A 17,911-nucleotide genomic window follows, 5' to 3' on the forward strand; every position below is an offset into this window, starting at 1 on the left:
CCACACCTCATCTTTTCACAGAGCCAGTCTGGTGTGTTCTGTATTCCAGCCCTCATCTTTACACTGAGCCAGTCTGTTGTCTTCTGTATTCCAGTCCTCATCTTTACACAGAGCCAGTCTGGTGTCTTCTGTATTCCAGTCCTCATCTTAACACAGAGCCAGTCTGGTGTCTTCTGTATTCCAGTCCTCATCTTTACACAGAGCCAGTCTGGTGTCTTCTGTATTCCAGTCCTCATCTTTACACAGAGCCAGTCTGGTGTCTTCTGTATTCCAGTCCTCGTCTTTAAACAGAGCCAGTCTGGTGTTTTCTGTATTCCAGTCCTCCTCTTTACACAGAGCCAGTCTGGTGTCTTCTGTATTCCAGTCCTCATCTTTACACAGAGCCAGTCTGGTGTCTTCTGTATTCCAGTCCCCGTCTTTAAACAGAGCCAGTCTGGTGTTTTCTGTATTCCAGTCCTCATCTTTACACATAACCAGTCTGGTGTTTTCTGTATTCCAGTCCTCATCTTTACACAGAGCCAGTCTGGTGTCTTCTGTATTCCAGTCCTCATCTTTACACAGAGCCAGTCTGGTGTCTTCTGTATTCCAGTCCTCGTCTTTAAACAGAGCCAGTCTGGTGTTTTCTGTATTCCAGCCCTCATCTTTACACAGAGCCAGTCTGGTGTTTTCTGTATTCCAGTCCTCATCTTTACACAGAGCCAGTCTGGTGTTTTCTGTATTCCAGTCCTCATCTTTACACAGAGCCAGACTGGTTTGCTCAGTGTTCAAATGAAACGAGAGCTCACTTTTGGGGCTAGAAGCTCTCTTTCTCTCTCTGACTGAAGTAGGCTGTCTGAGGGGGTAGAGTGATTGATCCCTGCTTACTGTCACTGAGCTTCACAATGATGTGATTGACCCTGATCCCTTTTTACTGTCACTGAGCCTCACACTGATGTAACTGAACCCTGTTTACTGTCACTGAGCCTCACACTGATGTATCTGACCCCTGAACCCTGTTTACTGTCACTGAGCTTCACAATGATGTGATTGACCCTGATCCCTTTTTACTGTCACTGAGCCTCACACTGATGTAACTGAACCCTGTTTACTGTCACTGAGCCTCACACTGATGTATCTGAACCCTGTTTACTGTCACTGAGCTTCACAATGATGTGATTGACCCTGATCCCTTTTTACTGTCACTGAGCCTCACACTGATGTTACTGACCCCTGTTTACTGTCACTGAGCCTCACACTGATGTAACTGAACCCTGCTTACTGTCACTGAGCCTCACACTGATGTAACTGAACCCTGAACCCTGTTTACTGTCACTGAGCCTCACACTGATGTAACTGACCCCTGTTTACTGTCACTGAGCCTCACACTGATGTAACTGACCCCTGTTTACTGTCACTGAGCCTCACACTGATGTAACTGAACCCTGTTTACTGTCACTGAGCCTCACACTGATGTAACTGACCCCTGTTTACTGTCACTGAGCCTCACACTGATGTAACTGACCCCTGTTTACTGTCACTGAGCCTCACACTGATGTAACTGACCCCTGTTTACTGTCACTGAGCCTCACACTGATGTAACTGATTCCTGTTTACTGTCACTGAGCCTCACACTGATGTTACTGACCCCTGTTTACTGTCACTGAGCCTCACACTGATGTAACTGACCCCTGTTTACTGTCACTGAGCCTCACACTGATGTAACTGATTCCTGTTTACTGTCACTGAGCCTCACACTGATGTTACTGACCCCTGTTTACTGTCACTGAGCCTCACACTGATGTAACTGACCCCTGAACCCTGTTTACTGTCACTGAGCCTCACACTGATGTAACTGACCCCTGTTTACTGTCACTGAGCCTCACACTGATGTAACTGACCCCTGTTTACTGTCACTGAGCCTCACATTGATGTAACTGACCCCTGTTTACTGTCACTGAGCCTCACACTGATGTTACTGACCCCTGTTTACTGTCACTGAGCCTCACACTGATGTAACTGAACCCTGCTTACTGTCACTGAGCCTCACACTGATGTAACTGAACCCTGAACCCTGTTTACTGTCACTGAGCCTCACACTGATGTAACTGAACCCTGTTTACTGTCACTGCGCCTCACACTGATGTAACTGACCCCTGTTTACTGTCACTGAGCCTCACACTGATGTAACTGACCCCTGTTTACTGTCACTGAGCCTCACACTGATGTAACTGACCCCTGTTTACTGTCACTGAGCCTCACACTGATGTAACTGATTCCTGTTTACTGTCACTGAGCCTCACACTGATGTTACTGACCCCTGTTTACTGTCACTGAGCCTCACACTGATGTAACTGACCCCTGTTTACTGTCACTGAGCCTCACACTGATGTAACTGATTCCTGTTTACTGTCACTGAGCCTCACACTGATGTTACTGACCCCTGTTTACTGTCACTGAGCCTCACACTGATGTAACTGACCCCTGAACCCTGTTTACTGTCACTGAGCCTCACACTGATGTAACTGACCCCTGTTTACTGTCACTGAGCCTCACACTGATGTAACTGACCCCTGTTTACTGTCACTGAGCCTCACATTGATGTAACTGACCCCTGTTTACTGTCACTGAGCCTCACACTGATGTTACTGACCCCTGTTTACTGTCACTGAGCCTCACACTGATGTAACTGAACCCTGCTTACTGTCACTGAGCCTCACACTGATGTAACTGAACCCTGAACCCTGTTTACTGTCACTGAGCCTCACACTGATGTAACTGAACCCTGTTTACTGTCACTGCGCCTCACACTGATGTAACTGACCCCTGTTTACTGTCACTGAGCCTCACACTGATGTAACTGACCCCTGTTTACTGTCACTGAGCCTCACACTGATGTAACTGACCCCTGTTACTGTCACTGAGCCTCACACTGATGTAACTGACCCTGTTTACTGTCACTAAGCCTCACACTGATGTAACTGAACCCTGTTTACTGTCACTGAGCCTCACACTGATGTAACTGACCCCTGTTTACTGTCACTGAGCCTCACACTGATGTAACTGACCCCTGTTTACTGTCACTGAGCCTCACACTGATGTAACTGAACCCTGTTTACTGTCACTGAGCCTCACACTGATGTAACTGACCCCTGTTTACTGTCACTGAGCCTCACACTGATGTAACTGACCCCTGTTTACTGTCACTGAGCCTCACACTGATGTATCTGACCCCTGTTTACTGTCACTGATGTTTTTTTTTATTTTAACTTTATTTAACCAGGCAAGTCAGTTAAGAACCAATTTTCATTTACAATGACGGCCTAGGAACAGTGGGTTAACTGCCTTGTTCAGGGGCAGAACGACAGATGTTTACCTTGTCAACTCAGAGATTCGATCCAGCAACCTTTCGGTTACTAGTCCAACGCTCTAACCACTAGGCTTACTGCTGCCCCAAAGTGTGATGTAACTGAAGACGCATGCATGCATGCACGCACGCACTTAAGCACGCACGCACGCACACACACACACACACACACACACACACACACACACACACACACAGAGAGAGAGTTTCATCCCGCACCTCAGTGTAGAAGCAGTGCTGCTGTGAATCACAAGAGGTGGCTGGCCTCTCCTCTGCTTTGATTGGTCCCACATTCTCTTTCTTTCCTACCGCCGTTCCGTGGTGCTGGCCGGGATAAAGAGAACGAGAATAAAGGAAAAGTGTCTCTTTTGTAGTTGGCACACTGCTAAAGATGGACCCCCCCTCAGTTACCTGACCAGCGAGCAGTAGGTAGGTAGAGACATATGTAGGGAGGTAGACCGGTAGGTAGAGAGGAAGCTAGAGATGGAGGGAGGTAAAGAGGAAGCTAGAGATGGAGGGAGGTAGAGAGGAAGCTAGAGATGGAGGGAGGTAGAGAGGAAGCTAGAGATGGAGGGAGGTAGAGAGGAAGCTAGAGATGGAGGGAGGTAGAGAGGAAGGTAGAGATGGAGGGAGGTAGAGAGGAAGCTAGAGATGGAGGGAGGTAGAGAGGAAGCTAGAGATGGAGGGAGGTAGAGAGGAAGCTAGAGATGGAGGGAGGTAGAGAGGAAGCTAGAGATGGAGGGAGGTAGAGAGGAAGCTAGAGATGGAGGGAGGTAGAGAGGAAGGTAGAGATGGAGGGAGGTAGAGAGGAAGCTAGAGATGGAGGGAGGTAGAGAGGAAGGTAGAGATGGAGGGAGGTAGAGAGGAAGGTAGAGATGGAGGGAGGTAGAGAGGAAGCTAGAGATGGAGGGAGGTAGAGAGGAAGCTAGAGATGGAGGGAGGTAGAGAGGAAGCTAGAGATGGAGGGAGGTAGAGAGGAAGGTAGAGATGGAGGGAGGTAGAGAGGAAGGTAGAGATGGAGGGGGGGAGGGAGGTGGAGGTAGAGGAAAAGGGAGGGAGGGAAGGAAGGAAGGTAGGAGGGAAGGAAGAAAGTGGGGGGGAGAAGGGAAGCAGGGATGTGGCGAGGGAAGGAGGAAAGGAGGTGGGAGGAAGGGAGGGAAGGAAGGAGGTGGGGAAGTAGGTAGGGAGGGAGGGAAGCGGGGAGGGAGGTAGTGGGAAGGAGGAAAGCAGGGAAGCAGGGAGGTAGGTAGAGAGGTGGAGAGAAGCAGGGAGGAAGGTAGAGAGGTAGGGAGGTAGAGGGAAGGAGGGAGGGAGGGAGGTAGGGAGGGATTCAGTCCATCTGAGGGATCTGTAGGGCCAGACTGAACCCTAGTGGACAAGGACAGAAGTGACACTGAGTTGGCTGGTTTGGTAGTGGGGTAGTGGTTTTCAAAACATTCCTCGGGGACCCCCAGATGTTTCACAATGTTGTTGTAGTCCTGAACTGGCTCACCTGATTCACCTAGTAAAGGGCTTGATGATTAGTTGACAAGTTGAATCAGGTGCTAGCTCTGGAATAGATTAAATACCTGGAACGACTGAAGGTCCCAGAGGAGAGGTTTGACATTCGCTGTTCTATAACATGGAACGACTGGAGGTCCCAGAGGAGAGGTTTGAGACCACCTGTACTAAAGCACTTTGTGGGATGTTCTGCACTGTCAGCAGGTGGTCCATTACATTTCAATGTGTTTGTCGTTGATTTTTCATCTGTCCTTTCTCTCTCACACCTCTGTGGGAGGTCTGGCTGTGGAAGCCTGTTATACTGGGAATACAGCCCAAATCACACCCTATTCCCTATGTGCTGCAGAGGAGAAGGATGAGATGAGGAGAGTGATGAGGGATCAGAGAGAGGAGAGGAGAGTGATGAGGGATCAGAGAGAGGAGAGGAGGATGAAAGGAGAGGAGAGAGGGGTCAGAGAGAGGAGAGGAGAGAAAAGAGGAGAGGAGAGAGAGATCAGGGAGAGGAGAAAGGGGTCAGAGAGAGGAGAGGAGAGAGAGATCAGGGAGAGGAGAGGACAGAGGAGAGGCGAGGAGAGAGAGGAGAGAGAGATCAGGGAGCGGAGAGAGGGGTCAGAGAGAGGAGAGGAGAGAGATCAGGGAGAGGAGAGAGCGGTCAGAGAGAGGAGAGGAGAGAGGAGAGAGGGGAATAGCGTGCCAATGGGGATGTATCCTATCTGTGCTGATATCACTCCTACCAGGAGTGGATTTTAACAGTCAGAACTAATGTGTACTCATCCCTCTGTCCTCCCATCCCTATCCTCTCCTCCTCTCATCCCTCTCTACTCGTATCCCTCTCTCCTCCCTCCTCATCCTTCTATCCTCTCCTCTCTCCTTCTCTCCTCTCCTCTCATCCCTCTCTCCTCTCCTCTCATCCCTCTCCTCTCATCCTCCTCTCCTCTCCTCTCTCCCCTCCTCTCTCTCCCCTCTCCTCTCATCCCTCTCTCCTCTCCTCTCCTCTCTCTCCTCTCCTCCCCTCCTCCTTCCAGCCTTGTTATCGTCTTGGTGTGAGGAGCTGGGTCGTCTCCTCCTCCTCCGTCATCAGAAGAACAGACAGAACGAACCACCCCAGGGGGGGGTTCCTATGCAGCTCACCATGCACTCCATGAAGCCCACCCTGTCACACAGGTCAGTACACACACACACACACACACACACACACACACACACAAACACAGGTAGACACACACATATAGACACACACACACACGTAGACACACACACACATAGACACACACACACGTAGACACACACACACATATAGACACACACACGTAGACACACACACACGTAGACACACACACACGTAGACACACGCACACATGTAGACACACACACACATGTAGACACACACACACGTAGACACACACACACACACGTAGACACACACACACACAGGTAGACACACACACACATGTAGACACACACACACGTAGACACACACACACGTAGACACACACACACGTAGACACACACACACACACACACACACACGTAGACACACACAAAACACACACGTAGACACACACACACATGTAGACACACACATACATGTAGACACACACACACGTAGACACACACACACATAGACACACACACACATAGACACACACACACACACACAGGTAGACACACACACACATGTAGACACACACACACGTAGACACACACACACGTAGACACACACACACACATGTAGACACACACACGTAGACACACACACGTAGACACACACACACACACACACACACGTAGACACACACACACTCACACGTTGACACACACACACGCGGACACACACACACACGTAGACACACACGCTGCCAACCCACAGCTCTCTGTGTCCTCCCTCAACAGGACGGGTAGCCTATCCTCATCAGAGAGGTCTTTGAAACCTTGAATAAGGGTTTCAAATTTGGGGAAATTACACTCTACCTGTTTTATATTTGTGACTCACGACTTGGATTCGTTCTTATGTAGCAAAATTTGAATTGTTGTTTTTTACATTCGATAAAAGTGGAGACACAGAGCTACAAAATGGTATATCATACACTGCATTTGAGGAACAATGGGAAAGTAATTCTGCTTTGAAAGTTGATCAACTTGAAAACTCAATTTTGATAAAATGTCCTTTTGTAGGGGGTGCGTACTGGTGGCAGAGATGTCAGGCGCAGGAGAGCAAAAACTGATTTACAACGGCGCAGTTTAATAAACAAAACCACCGTAAACAGTACAATAAATCAATGGGTAAACAAAACCCGTTACACACCTGCATAACGTGCACAAGCACTACAATAAACAATTCCGGACAAGGACATGGGGGGAACAGAGGGTTAAATACACAACATGTAGTGATGGAATTGAAACCAGGTGTGTGGGAAGACAAGACAAAACAAATGGAAAATTAAAGGTGGATCGGCGATGGCTAGAAGGCCAGTGACGTCGACCGCCGAACGCCGCCCGAACAAGGAGAGGGAACCAACTTCGGCGGAAGTCGTGACACCTTTGAATGTTTTGGTATCTAGTGAAGAGCTTTTCTTTGTCTACACCCATTCAGCATCGTTCACACCCTCTTAAGCTTTAGTCCCACCCATCTCGTTTTGCTCTCGGAGTGTTCAGAACGCACACTTGACGCACGACACACAACATTTTTTTTTTTACCTCTGGATAACATGAAAACACCCTAACCAGCTCTGCTGGCTACAATTTCATTACGCTTTTTTGCAGACATTTACTGACACCGGCCATATTCAACAGGTGTTGTACACTAGCCAGCCAGCGAACATTAGCTAGTTAAACAACAATTATCAGTGCCAACAATGCCACAGTGCTGGGAGCTAACCAACCAAGTTCTGTGTTAGTTAGCTAACATTAGGCTATAACTGGAAAAGCAAACGGCTCTGGGATTGAATAAAAACGTCAGCTAGGGAGCCAGCCAGCTAACGTTAGCTAGCTAGCTAACAGTACACTTTAGCTTGAAATGAAAACCACTTTCTGTCAAAATTACGTGTAATATCTGAAAAATGTAGCTAGCTAACGCTAGACTATCTAACCTGTATACATCATCATTTTCTCCGTCTCTTTAGCTATCAGACTCTAATTCCACTGATTTCAAAACTTGATCCTCCAGAAAGTGGAGAGCAACACTTAATGCGCCACTACACAATATATTTTTTTTAAATCAGCGTTCGACAGGATTACCAACACAGACTGACCAGCTCAAATAGACAGAAGCCTTCTATATGGCAGACCAATCCGAACTCATCTCTCGGCATGTCCAACCCACTCATTATCTTAGCCAATCATGGCTAGTGGGAAGGTTGCCAACTTTTTCTGTGGCTTAACCAACTAGGCTCGTAATTTAACAATTTTATTCGTATTTACAGAGAACATACAAGTTTCTTATTAAGGCACATGAAAGTTCACATGTTCCAGAAGGCATTTCTGCCAAAAAAAACGCATTTTGATTTAAAAAAAAAGAGTTTACGTTCAAACAGCCCTCCTGTGAAGTAGTGACCCGCGACATATGCCTAGTTTCCTGAATCGGGTCACATCTTTTACATTTGTCAGGAAATGCAGCTCTGTCTCGGGTTCTGCTGTTGTGCAGTGGTTGTACAGCCTTTCCTCTACAGGCAGCCAGGTTTTCCTGTGTCTACCCTTCTCAATGGCAAGGCTGTGCTCACTGAGCCTGTACTTTGTCAAGGTTTTTCTAAGGTTTTGATCAGTAACCATGGTCAAATAGTTAGCCACGGTGTACTGTCGATTCAGTGCTGGATAGCACTGTATTTTGCTTTGTGCTTGTGTTTCCCAGTAAGTAATTTAGTTTTGTTTTGACTGTTGTAATTTGTTTTATTCTGATTGATTGGATGTTCTGGTCCTGAGGCTCCAGTGTGTTAGTAGAACAGGTTTGTGAACTCAGCCCCAGGACCAGCTCTTTCTCTCTCTCTCTTTCTCTCTCTCTCTTTCTTTCTCTCTCTCTCTCTCTCTCTTTCTCCCTCCCTCTCTCTTTTTCTTTCTCTCTCTTTCTCGCTCTCTCTCTCTTTCTCTTTCTTTCTCTCTCTGTCTCTGTATCTCTCTCTCGGTCTGTGTCTCTCTGGATGATTTTGTTGGGTGTGGGGCATCGGGGGTTCTATGTACAGTGGATGAGAAAGGGGGCTTGGGTCTAACTTTCCAGGTCCGTTAAAATTATGTAAAGTTTGTGCTTTTAATGATGTAGCTATTGGGAAAAAAGAGTGTTTTTTTTATAAATACGAATCTGTCTTTCTCTCCCTCTGTGTGTGTCTGCAGTGATGGGTCTTTTCCCTACGACTCAGTACCATGGCAACAGAACACCAACCAGCCGCCGGGTTCTCTCTCCGTGGTAACGACCGTCTGGGGTGTCGCCAACACCTCGCAGAGTCAGGTGAGATTACCCAGCATGCTCTGGGTTGTCGCCAAAAACTTGCAGAGTCAGGTGAGATTACCTAGCATGCTCTGGGGTGTCACCAACACCTTGTAGAGTCAGGTGAGATTGCCCAGCATGCTCTGGGGTGTCACCAACACCTTGCAGAGGCAGGTGAGATTACCCAGCATGCTCTGGAACATCTCCAATAGAGGAATATACCTCTACGTTGTTTTAACCAGTGTTGATCCCTGTCTAAATCTAGATTAGTAGTAGTAGTGACTACAGTAGTAATAGTAGTAGTGACTACAGTAGTAATAGTAGTGACTACAGCAGTAATAGTAGTAGTAGTAGTGACTACAGTAGTAATAGTAGTAGTAGTAGTGACTACAGTAGTAATAGTAGTAGTGACTACAGTAGTAATAGTAGTAGTAGTGTCTAAATCTAGATTAGTAATAGTAGTGACTACAGTAGTAATAGTAGTAGTAGTGACTACAGCAGTAATAGTAGTAGTAGTGTCTAAATCTAGATTAGTAATAGTGACTACAGTAGTAATAGTAGTAGTGCCTACAGTAGTAATAGTAGTAGTAGTGACTACAGTAGTAATAGTAGTAGTAGTGTCTAGATTAGTAATAGTGACTACAGTAGTAATAGTAGTAGTAGTGACTACATTAGTAATAGTAGTAATAGTGACTACAGTAGTAATAGTAATTGTGACTACAGTAGTAATAGTAGTAGTAGTGTCTAAATCTAGATTAGTAATAGTGACTACAGTAGTAATAGTAGTAGTGCCTACAGTAGTAATAGTAGTAGTAGTGACTACAGTAGTAATAGTAGTAGTAGTGTCTAGATTAGTAATAGTGAATACAGTAGTAATAGTAGTAGTAGTGACTACATTAGTAATAGTAGTAATAGTGACTACAGTAATAATAGTAATTGTGACTACAGTAGTAATAGTAGTAGTAGTGACTCCAGTAGTAGTAGTAGTAGTGACAACAGTAGTAATAGTAGTAGTAGTGACTACAGTATTAATAGTAGTAGTAGTGACTACAGTAGTAATAGTAGTAGTGACTACAGTAGTAATAGTAGTAGTAGTGTCTAAATCTAGATTAGTAATAGTAGTGACTACAGTAGTAATAGTAGTAGTAGTGACTACAGCAGTAATAGTAGTAGTAGTGTCTAAATCTAGATTAGTAATAGTGACTATAGTAGTAATAGTAGTATTGACTACAGTAGTAATAGTAGTTGTGAGTACAGTAGTAATAGTAGTAGTAGTAGTGACTACAGTAGTAATAGCAGTAGTAGTGTCTAAATCTAGATTAGGAATAGTAGTGACTACAGTAGTAATAGTAGTAGTAGTGACTACAGTAGTAATAGTAGTAGTAGTGTCTAAATCTAGATTAGTAATAGTGACTACAGTAGTAATAGTAGTAATAGTAGTAGTGACTACAGTAGTAATAGTAGTAGTAGTGACTACAGAAGTAATAGTAGTAGTAGTGTCTAGATTAGTAATAGTGACTATAGTAGTAATAGTAGTAGTAGTGACTACATTAGTAATAGTAGTAATAGTGACTACAGTAGTAATAGTAATTGTGACTACAGTAGTAATAGTAGTAGTAGTGTCTAAATCTAGATTAGTAATAGTGACTACAGTAGTAATAGTAGTAGTAGTGACTACATTAGTAATAGTAGTAATAGTGACTACAGTAGTAATAGTAATTGTGACTACAGAAGTAATAGTAGTAGTAGTGTCTAAATCTAGATTAGTAATAGTGACTACAGTAGTAATAGTAGTAGTGCCTACAGTAGTAATAGTAGTAGTAGTGACTACAGTAGTAATAGTAGTAGTAGTGTCTAGATTAGTAATAGTGACTACAGTAGTAATAGTAGTAGTAGTGACTACATTAGTAATAGTAGTAATAGTGACTACAGTAGTAATAGTAATTGTGACTACAGTAGTAATAGTAGTAGTAGTGACTCCAGTAGTAGTAGTAGTAGTGACAACAGTAGTAATAGTAGTAGTAGTGACTACAGTATTAATAGTAGTAGTAGTGACTACAGTAGTAATAGTAGTAGTGACTACAGTAGTAATAGTAGTAGTAGTGTCTAAATGTAGATTAGTAATAGTAGTGACTACAGTAGTAATAGTAGTAGTAGTGACTACAGCAGTAATAGTAGTAGTAGTGTCTAAATCTAGATTAGTAATAGTGACTACAGTAGTAATAGTAGTAGTAGTGACTCCAGTAGTAGTAGTAGTAGTGACAACAGTAGTAATAGTAGTAGTAGTGACTACAGTATTAATAGTAGTAGTAGTGACTACAGTAGTAATAGTAGTAGTGACTACAGTAGTAATAGTAGTAGTAGTGTCTAAATGTAGATTAGTAATAGTAGTGACTACAGTAGTAATAGTAGTAGTAGTGACTACAGCAGTAATAGTAGTAGTAGTGTCTAAATCTAGATTAGTAATAGTGACTACAGTAGTAATAGTAGTATTGACTACAGTAGTAATAGTAGTTGTGAGTACAGTAGTAATAGTAGTAGTAGTAGTGACTACAGTAGTAATAGCAGTAGTAGTGTCTAAATCTAGATTAGGAATAGTAGTGACTACAGTAGTAATAGTAGTAGTAGTGACTACAGTAGTAATAGTAGTAGTAGTGACTACAGTAGTAATAGTAGTAGTGACTACAGTATTAATAGTAGTAGTAGTGACTACAGTAGTAATAGTAATAGTGACTACAGTAGTAATAGTAGTATTGACTACAGTAGTAATAGTAGTTGTGAGTACAGTAGTAATAGTAGTAGTAGTAGTGACTACAGTAGTAATAGCAGTAGTAGTGTCTAAATCTAGATTAGGAATAGTAGTGACTACAGTAGTGTCATGACGTTGGCCTGTGGGTAAGGTTTATGACCCCCCCATAAATACCTTCTCCCTTCCCCTCTCTCTCTGACCCTACTGAAGGACTGGAATAGCCTGTGTTAAATATAGAGAGTCTGGGAACATCAAACAAATGGGGAAAGGAACCATCTTTTGCTAATAAAACCAGTTGGAAATATGCTTGATAACGTAATGAGTATGTATGTCAGTTCATTGTTATCTGAGACATTATGATTGATGGCAGGACAACATAAACTGTACCGGAGAAAGTATACACCCTCTAGTTATCAGAGTCACATGGAATTGTTATGCAATTGAAATGTTTGATATTGAAATTGTTTGTTAGGAGATTAAATGTAATTTAGCTTCCAAATGAGAGAATTGGGTTTTCATAGGGAAAGTGCCCTGCCGATCAGTGGCCAACCCTGTGAAGAGACATGGGGTTATAAACGATGAAACCCCTCCTTTCCCCTCTCCACTATATAAGTCTTTGACGAAAAGACATTCCGGGTTCCAGTACGAGAGGTCTGCAGCCTCGACGTTATAAGGACAGACATGTTAACTAAATCATATCAAGAACAGAACTAAGCCAACCTCGGCGTGAGCTATGGTATGAACTGGTATGAACTTTGAGCTTATTCACTACAGAAGTGATACTTCCTAGCCGTTGAGTTAGCCGCTGCTAACGTGGGCTAGGAAAGGACGGACGACGGATCCAGTCTAACAACCAGACGAAGATACCACCACCATTGACATTCTTCCACTACACAACAGGAAGATCTGTTGGCCAACCACGGCCAGCATCTACGACCAATCTACCGAAGAGCAGCTCAGAGTAAATATTTATTGCATTTTCCTTTTCCAAATGGGCGGTAATTTAGAATGCATAAGATAATGTATTTACGATAGCATAGCTGCTGTTTCTGTGTTCCTAAATCTTCCCGCTCTTTCATTCAAGCCCAACCCCCTTTTCCTTTGTGTAACCAGCCATGATACAGGCTCAGTCCACCAGGACGTTTTCTGTATGACATCATATGAATTCTGTGTATTTGTAATTCTGTGTGATTAGTTAGGTATTTAGTAAATAAATAATTAAACCCAATTTTGTATTGCTGATTCAACTTGTTAGCCAGGGTTCGTGAAGATAACCAAGAATTTATAACTTTCATGATGAGATTGAAAATAAGATAAGATTGACTGCTATCGATGTAAAATATTACTAAGTATTTTAAGAGTTTATTCAGAAGATAACAGCTCTATAAACGTTCTTCTGTGGTGCCCCGACTTTCTAGTTAATTACATTTACATGATTAGCTTAATCAGGTAATATTAATTACAGAGAAATAATTTTATAAGTTAGCATGTCATATCACTTAATCCGGCATAGCCAAAGACACGACATAATGGAGCCCCCGTGCGAGGAATCTAAAATAGGATGAAGCTTTCATTTTGATTCAGCCTATATAAAATTGAAAAACAGATTACATAATATACCAAGTTGATTATATACATTATGGGAATTGTAGATCGGAATTATTGGTGCCTGTGTGCTCTGGAGAATCGCCTCAGTGTTGTGCTCTGAGGTAGTCAGTGGGTAGCATACCCTATACAGTTCTGTATGAGGGCTGATAAAGCTATCTGATAAATAGCGCGTTTGGCCAAACGCTGGGCTATTTCTGCCTCGCGCGTTTCAGACGCGTGTTGGCTAGGTCATTATTAATTTCTCGAGCGAGGACAAAGACCCAGCCGATTGAAATTTAGGAGAGATTAGCTTGACCAGTTTATAAGTATCTCTTTGTCTGTCTCTCGCGTTTCGATGCGAGGAGACCACGGTGCATTTTGTTGTTTACCGCGAGTTCCGGTTAAAACATCGTCAAATATCGCCGAAAAGGTTTTGAACATAATACGTTATAAGTAAAACCTTTCCCTTGCCAAGGGAATCCTATGTGAGCATTTCTCAGGCATCATGTAGCATTAGCTTGCTCGAGATGCTAAACTAACAAAAGGGAAAACAGCCATTTTGTTTGTGCCACATTGTAATTCATCCGACTTGCGGAACGAAAGTCCTGCCCTGGGTACTTCCGTTGATTTCAACGTGTGCCAGCAGACTCCCCTATGAGAGTCACCAGTACTTTCCTTCAAATAATTAGTCAGGTGACACTCAAGTCGTTACTCATGATATCCAGACGGATATCGATGTCTTATTCAGTTGAACTAATAAGTGAAATTGCCAGATTTACATTCTCAAGTGGATCTTTTAAAAAAAAAAATTATCCAAATTGATGAGTTTTCTAAATGAGACATTGTAATCTTTTTTTTCCCACATTAACCTAGATGAATAAACCTCTCAGGTTAATTAAAGTTTAAATCCCAAATAGCCTATACAGGTTTGATTTATCATTAAAATTGATCAATCAGTAAAATTTGGTTTTTGCAAAACCCATTCAGTAATCCAGTACTGACAGAAGTCCCGCCCCAGCGGGAATCCCATGTGGCTTCGGCCCAAGGAAGAAGTGTACCATAGTGGGAAGTGTTCCCAACATTTAATCTACTGTTTACACTTATGATATCCAATCACTGGAGATGGCACGGATTATCATCTCATTCAATTTAATAAGTTAAATTGTTGAACATACCTTAATGTTCTTGCAATCAAATGATACACTTTTAAACTTCCCAGATTAACCTGGATGAAGCAATCTCAGGTTAACTCAAGTTTAATACCCAGATAGCCTACCCAGGTAGGATTAATCATTGGCATTGATTAATTCATTCAATTTGCTTTTGCAAATTCATTCACATCCAACTTCCACATTACTGGTACAGTACTGATGGTTCGTCAACATCTATAAATAGATTAAACTTGTCTTTGCAGCTTCCAATGAATTCCAAACCCAAACATTGAAAAAAAAAATAGTTACATTCTTCCTCTAAATTTTTCTAATAATGTGCAAGCTACCAAAGGAGGTGGTCACCACTACTCCACTAATTAGTGAACCTCCACCCATAATAGGATTGATCTCTGACCTCAGCAGCGATACCAACCCTAATTATGCCATTAGTGAAAAATCAGCCGAAATTGCGAACGCTGTCCAAAATCAACCATCAAACACAGGCTTTGTGACGGTTCTCTCCACTTTAGCACTTATGTATCGCCATCAAAGGTTGGCATCGATCCAATACCACAGTGCACAGCTGAAGCACGTGCAAGACATGGCTAACATGAGGGCACAGGTGGAGAGAACTGAGCAACTATTGACAAAAGCAGGAAATGGAAACATTCTGCTAGTCGAGGAACTGCGTTTGAAATCGGAACAATTAAAAGTAATTGCAAATACTTATGACGATGAACGAGCACAAGCTCTTCAACAAAATCATATGCTACAGGAACAACTCGATTTAGCTAAAAATAAATACGATGATGTCCACGCCAAACTAGATAAATCTGAAGAGTTATCTACAAACAGGAGCGCTCAACTTGACAACATGCATGCTGTTTTGTTGAATGTTACTCAAAATAACACGGTGCTCCTCAAAGCGCTGCAGACCAAAGACGACAAGTTAATGAACACAATGACTAAGTTGGATGATAAATCAGCAGAACTTATTGAAGTCGCTGACCAAATGAATGATGAGAGAACTCAGGTGATGAGGTTGGAAATATTGATTTCTAAGCAAGCAGGGGAAATCTCATCACTGAATCTCTCGCTCCGTACTCGAGACCTCTATCTGCAAACCATGACAGATAAGTTTGAGACCGAAAGGAGCAGGTGTGACACTCACGTGTCCAAAATTGGTACTCTAAGCGCTCAAGTGGACTCTGCAATGCAGCATAAGACCACCCTTAGGTACCAGCTGGAGGAAGTCCAGAATGGGCACGCTCTACAGCATGACTACCCATCCAAGCAACCGGAGTCCGGTACTCAAAGGAGTGAAGACGATAGGTTTCAGACATTGCATCCATCATGTGTCCCTCAGTCTTCTCCTCTTGGCCATTCGGCACTGAGTAATATGGAGCCTCTTGGCCAACAAAGCCCAAGCTTGGCTTCTCCTCTTGGCCTTTCGGCCCCAATTTCTCCACAGGATGAAGCCAACCCTCTCCGCCCGCTTGGCGCGGAATACCTTGACAAACTCGTCAAGAATTTCCCCACCTTTGACCCCGTTCCAGGTCAGCCAAACGATACTGAGACGTTCCTAGCTGACATAGAGGACGCGTTGGGTGGCTACCCGAACGCTACGGGTTCTGACAGGGTTTACCTGTTGAAGCGAACGTCGAATAGACACGTGACGAGGTTCATTCGCCTACAACAGCAACACGTGCTAAATGACTACGCTAAACTTGCCACAGCTTTGAAATTAGAATTCAGTGGTTCTGCGACTCGCAAACACGATAGCTCACTGGCTAACACGGTCAAACAAGCTCGAAACGAACACCCACAAGCTTTCTATCATAGGCTTCGTTCAGCTTACTTTGGCCTACTCACAGAAACAGGAATGGAAGAGCTGTTACCATTCAAACAAATGTTTCTGTCGAACATGTATCCCACCTTCATTACCTACTTGGGCCCTGCAGCCCACGTTGGCTTGCCTATCTTACAACTCAGAGAGCTTGCAAGCACAGCTTTTGAGGCATCAAAAGCTCGCAACGCTAAGAGCCCTGACCACTCGGTTTTGAAGTTTGACCAGGAGCACTCACTCCAGTTAGAGGGTGCATTATCAGGTATTGGAGCGTCGAGAGCTGACGCACAACAACAGTTTCTACCACGAAACCATGATTCCAATAACCGCCGAGGTCGAAATAACTGTAAAGTACGTCGCCTTCAAAACGACTACCGCTACAATCGACCTGTTCGCTACGTTCCTGTACCCAACCCACACAAAGTGTCAGAACACAAGGGTAACAAAGGGTTGAAGGACGATCAAAACGTAGACCAATGTTCTCCAGAAGTCCCACTACGGGAAGAACTAAAGCGAGAACAATTTGAGAAAAGGGTAAAAGATAAGTCACAAGGACTAGACGGGGAATTACCGGACACCAGGTCCGCAGGAATTAACACCCATAGCAAGGACGTTAAAGTTCAAATTTCTCCCGCTCTCATTCAAGACCCTATCCAGGGCCCGCTTGATCAAGAAACAAGCCCCCGGGCTCGGTCTATAGACTCCGATACAAAAGTTGCGAAGGTAAAGGTCAAACGCTTAGTTAAAGCCAAGCCCACTCAAAATCGGAAAAGTCAATCTGCTTCCATCTTGAACAGACATGGCACATCACGTCGTTGCGAACGACCACTCCACTTTGTGGGGAATATGTCCACTAACCACGAATCTAAACGGCCATACCTGGAAACAGTCCTGGAGGACTGCTTAGCTTGTCAGGCGCTAATTGATTCGGGTGCGACAATATCACTCATCTCTCAAACATTGTTTGATGATCTCAAAAGGGCTTTGAAGCCAACTAAACGTTGGTTAAAAGTGGAACGATGCGACACTACACTTCGAGGGGTCACTCAGACTACCTCGCCTCTCACATTGAGAGTCATGCTGAAACTACACTTCCAGGACGTATCGCTCGTTCATCCTGTGTATGTTACCAGCCTCGAAACTGTAACCCTGCTACTTGGAGCAGACTTGATGGATCGGTTACTCCCATTGATGGATTGGAAAACCAACCAGGTATGGTCACAGGCCACAGTGCCTTCTCCACTGACCACACTGTCTTCCCCTAACGCTAGCTGCAACGCAGTCCTTCACGAGGGGTACCTGTCAAAAGCACCCCTTG

General features: G+C 43.9%; 1 protein-coding gene across 1 annotated transcript in view; it reads left to right on the plus strand.

The window, feature by feature from the left end:
• LOC115155607 (zinc finger MIZ domain-containing protein 1) overlaps positions 1 to 17,911 on the plus strand; it is a 387,284-nt gene that overhangs the window by 321,935 nt on the left and 47,438 nt on the right. The window contains exons 6-7 of the mRNA XM_029702387.1: positions 5,869 to 6,007; positions 9,167 to 9,281. Coding sequence (XP_029558247.1) covers positions 5,869 to 6,007; positions 9,167 to 9,281 — 254 coding nt within the window. The remainder of the gene's footprint in view (positions 1 to 5,868; positions 6,008 to 9,166; positions 9,282 to 17,911) is intronic.

This window comes from Salmo trutta, chromosome 2 (genome assembly GCF_901001165.1).
Source record: "Salmo trutta chromosome 2, fSalTru1.1, whole genome shotgun sequence".
NCBI classification, from domain to species: domain Eukaryota; kingdom Metazoa; phylum Chordata; class Actinopteri; order Salmoniformes; family Salmonidae; genus Salmo; species Salmo trutta.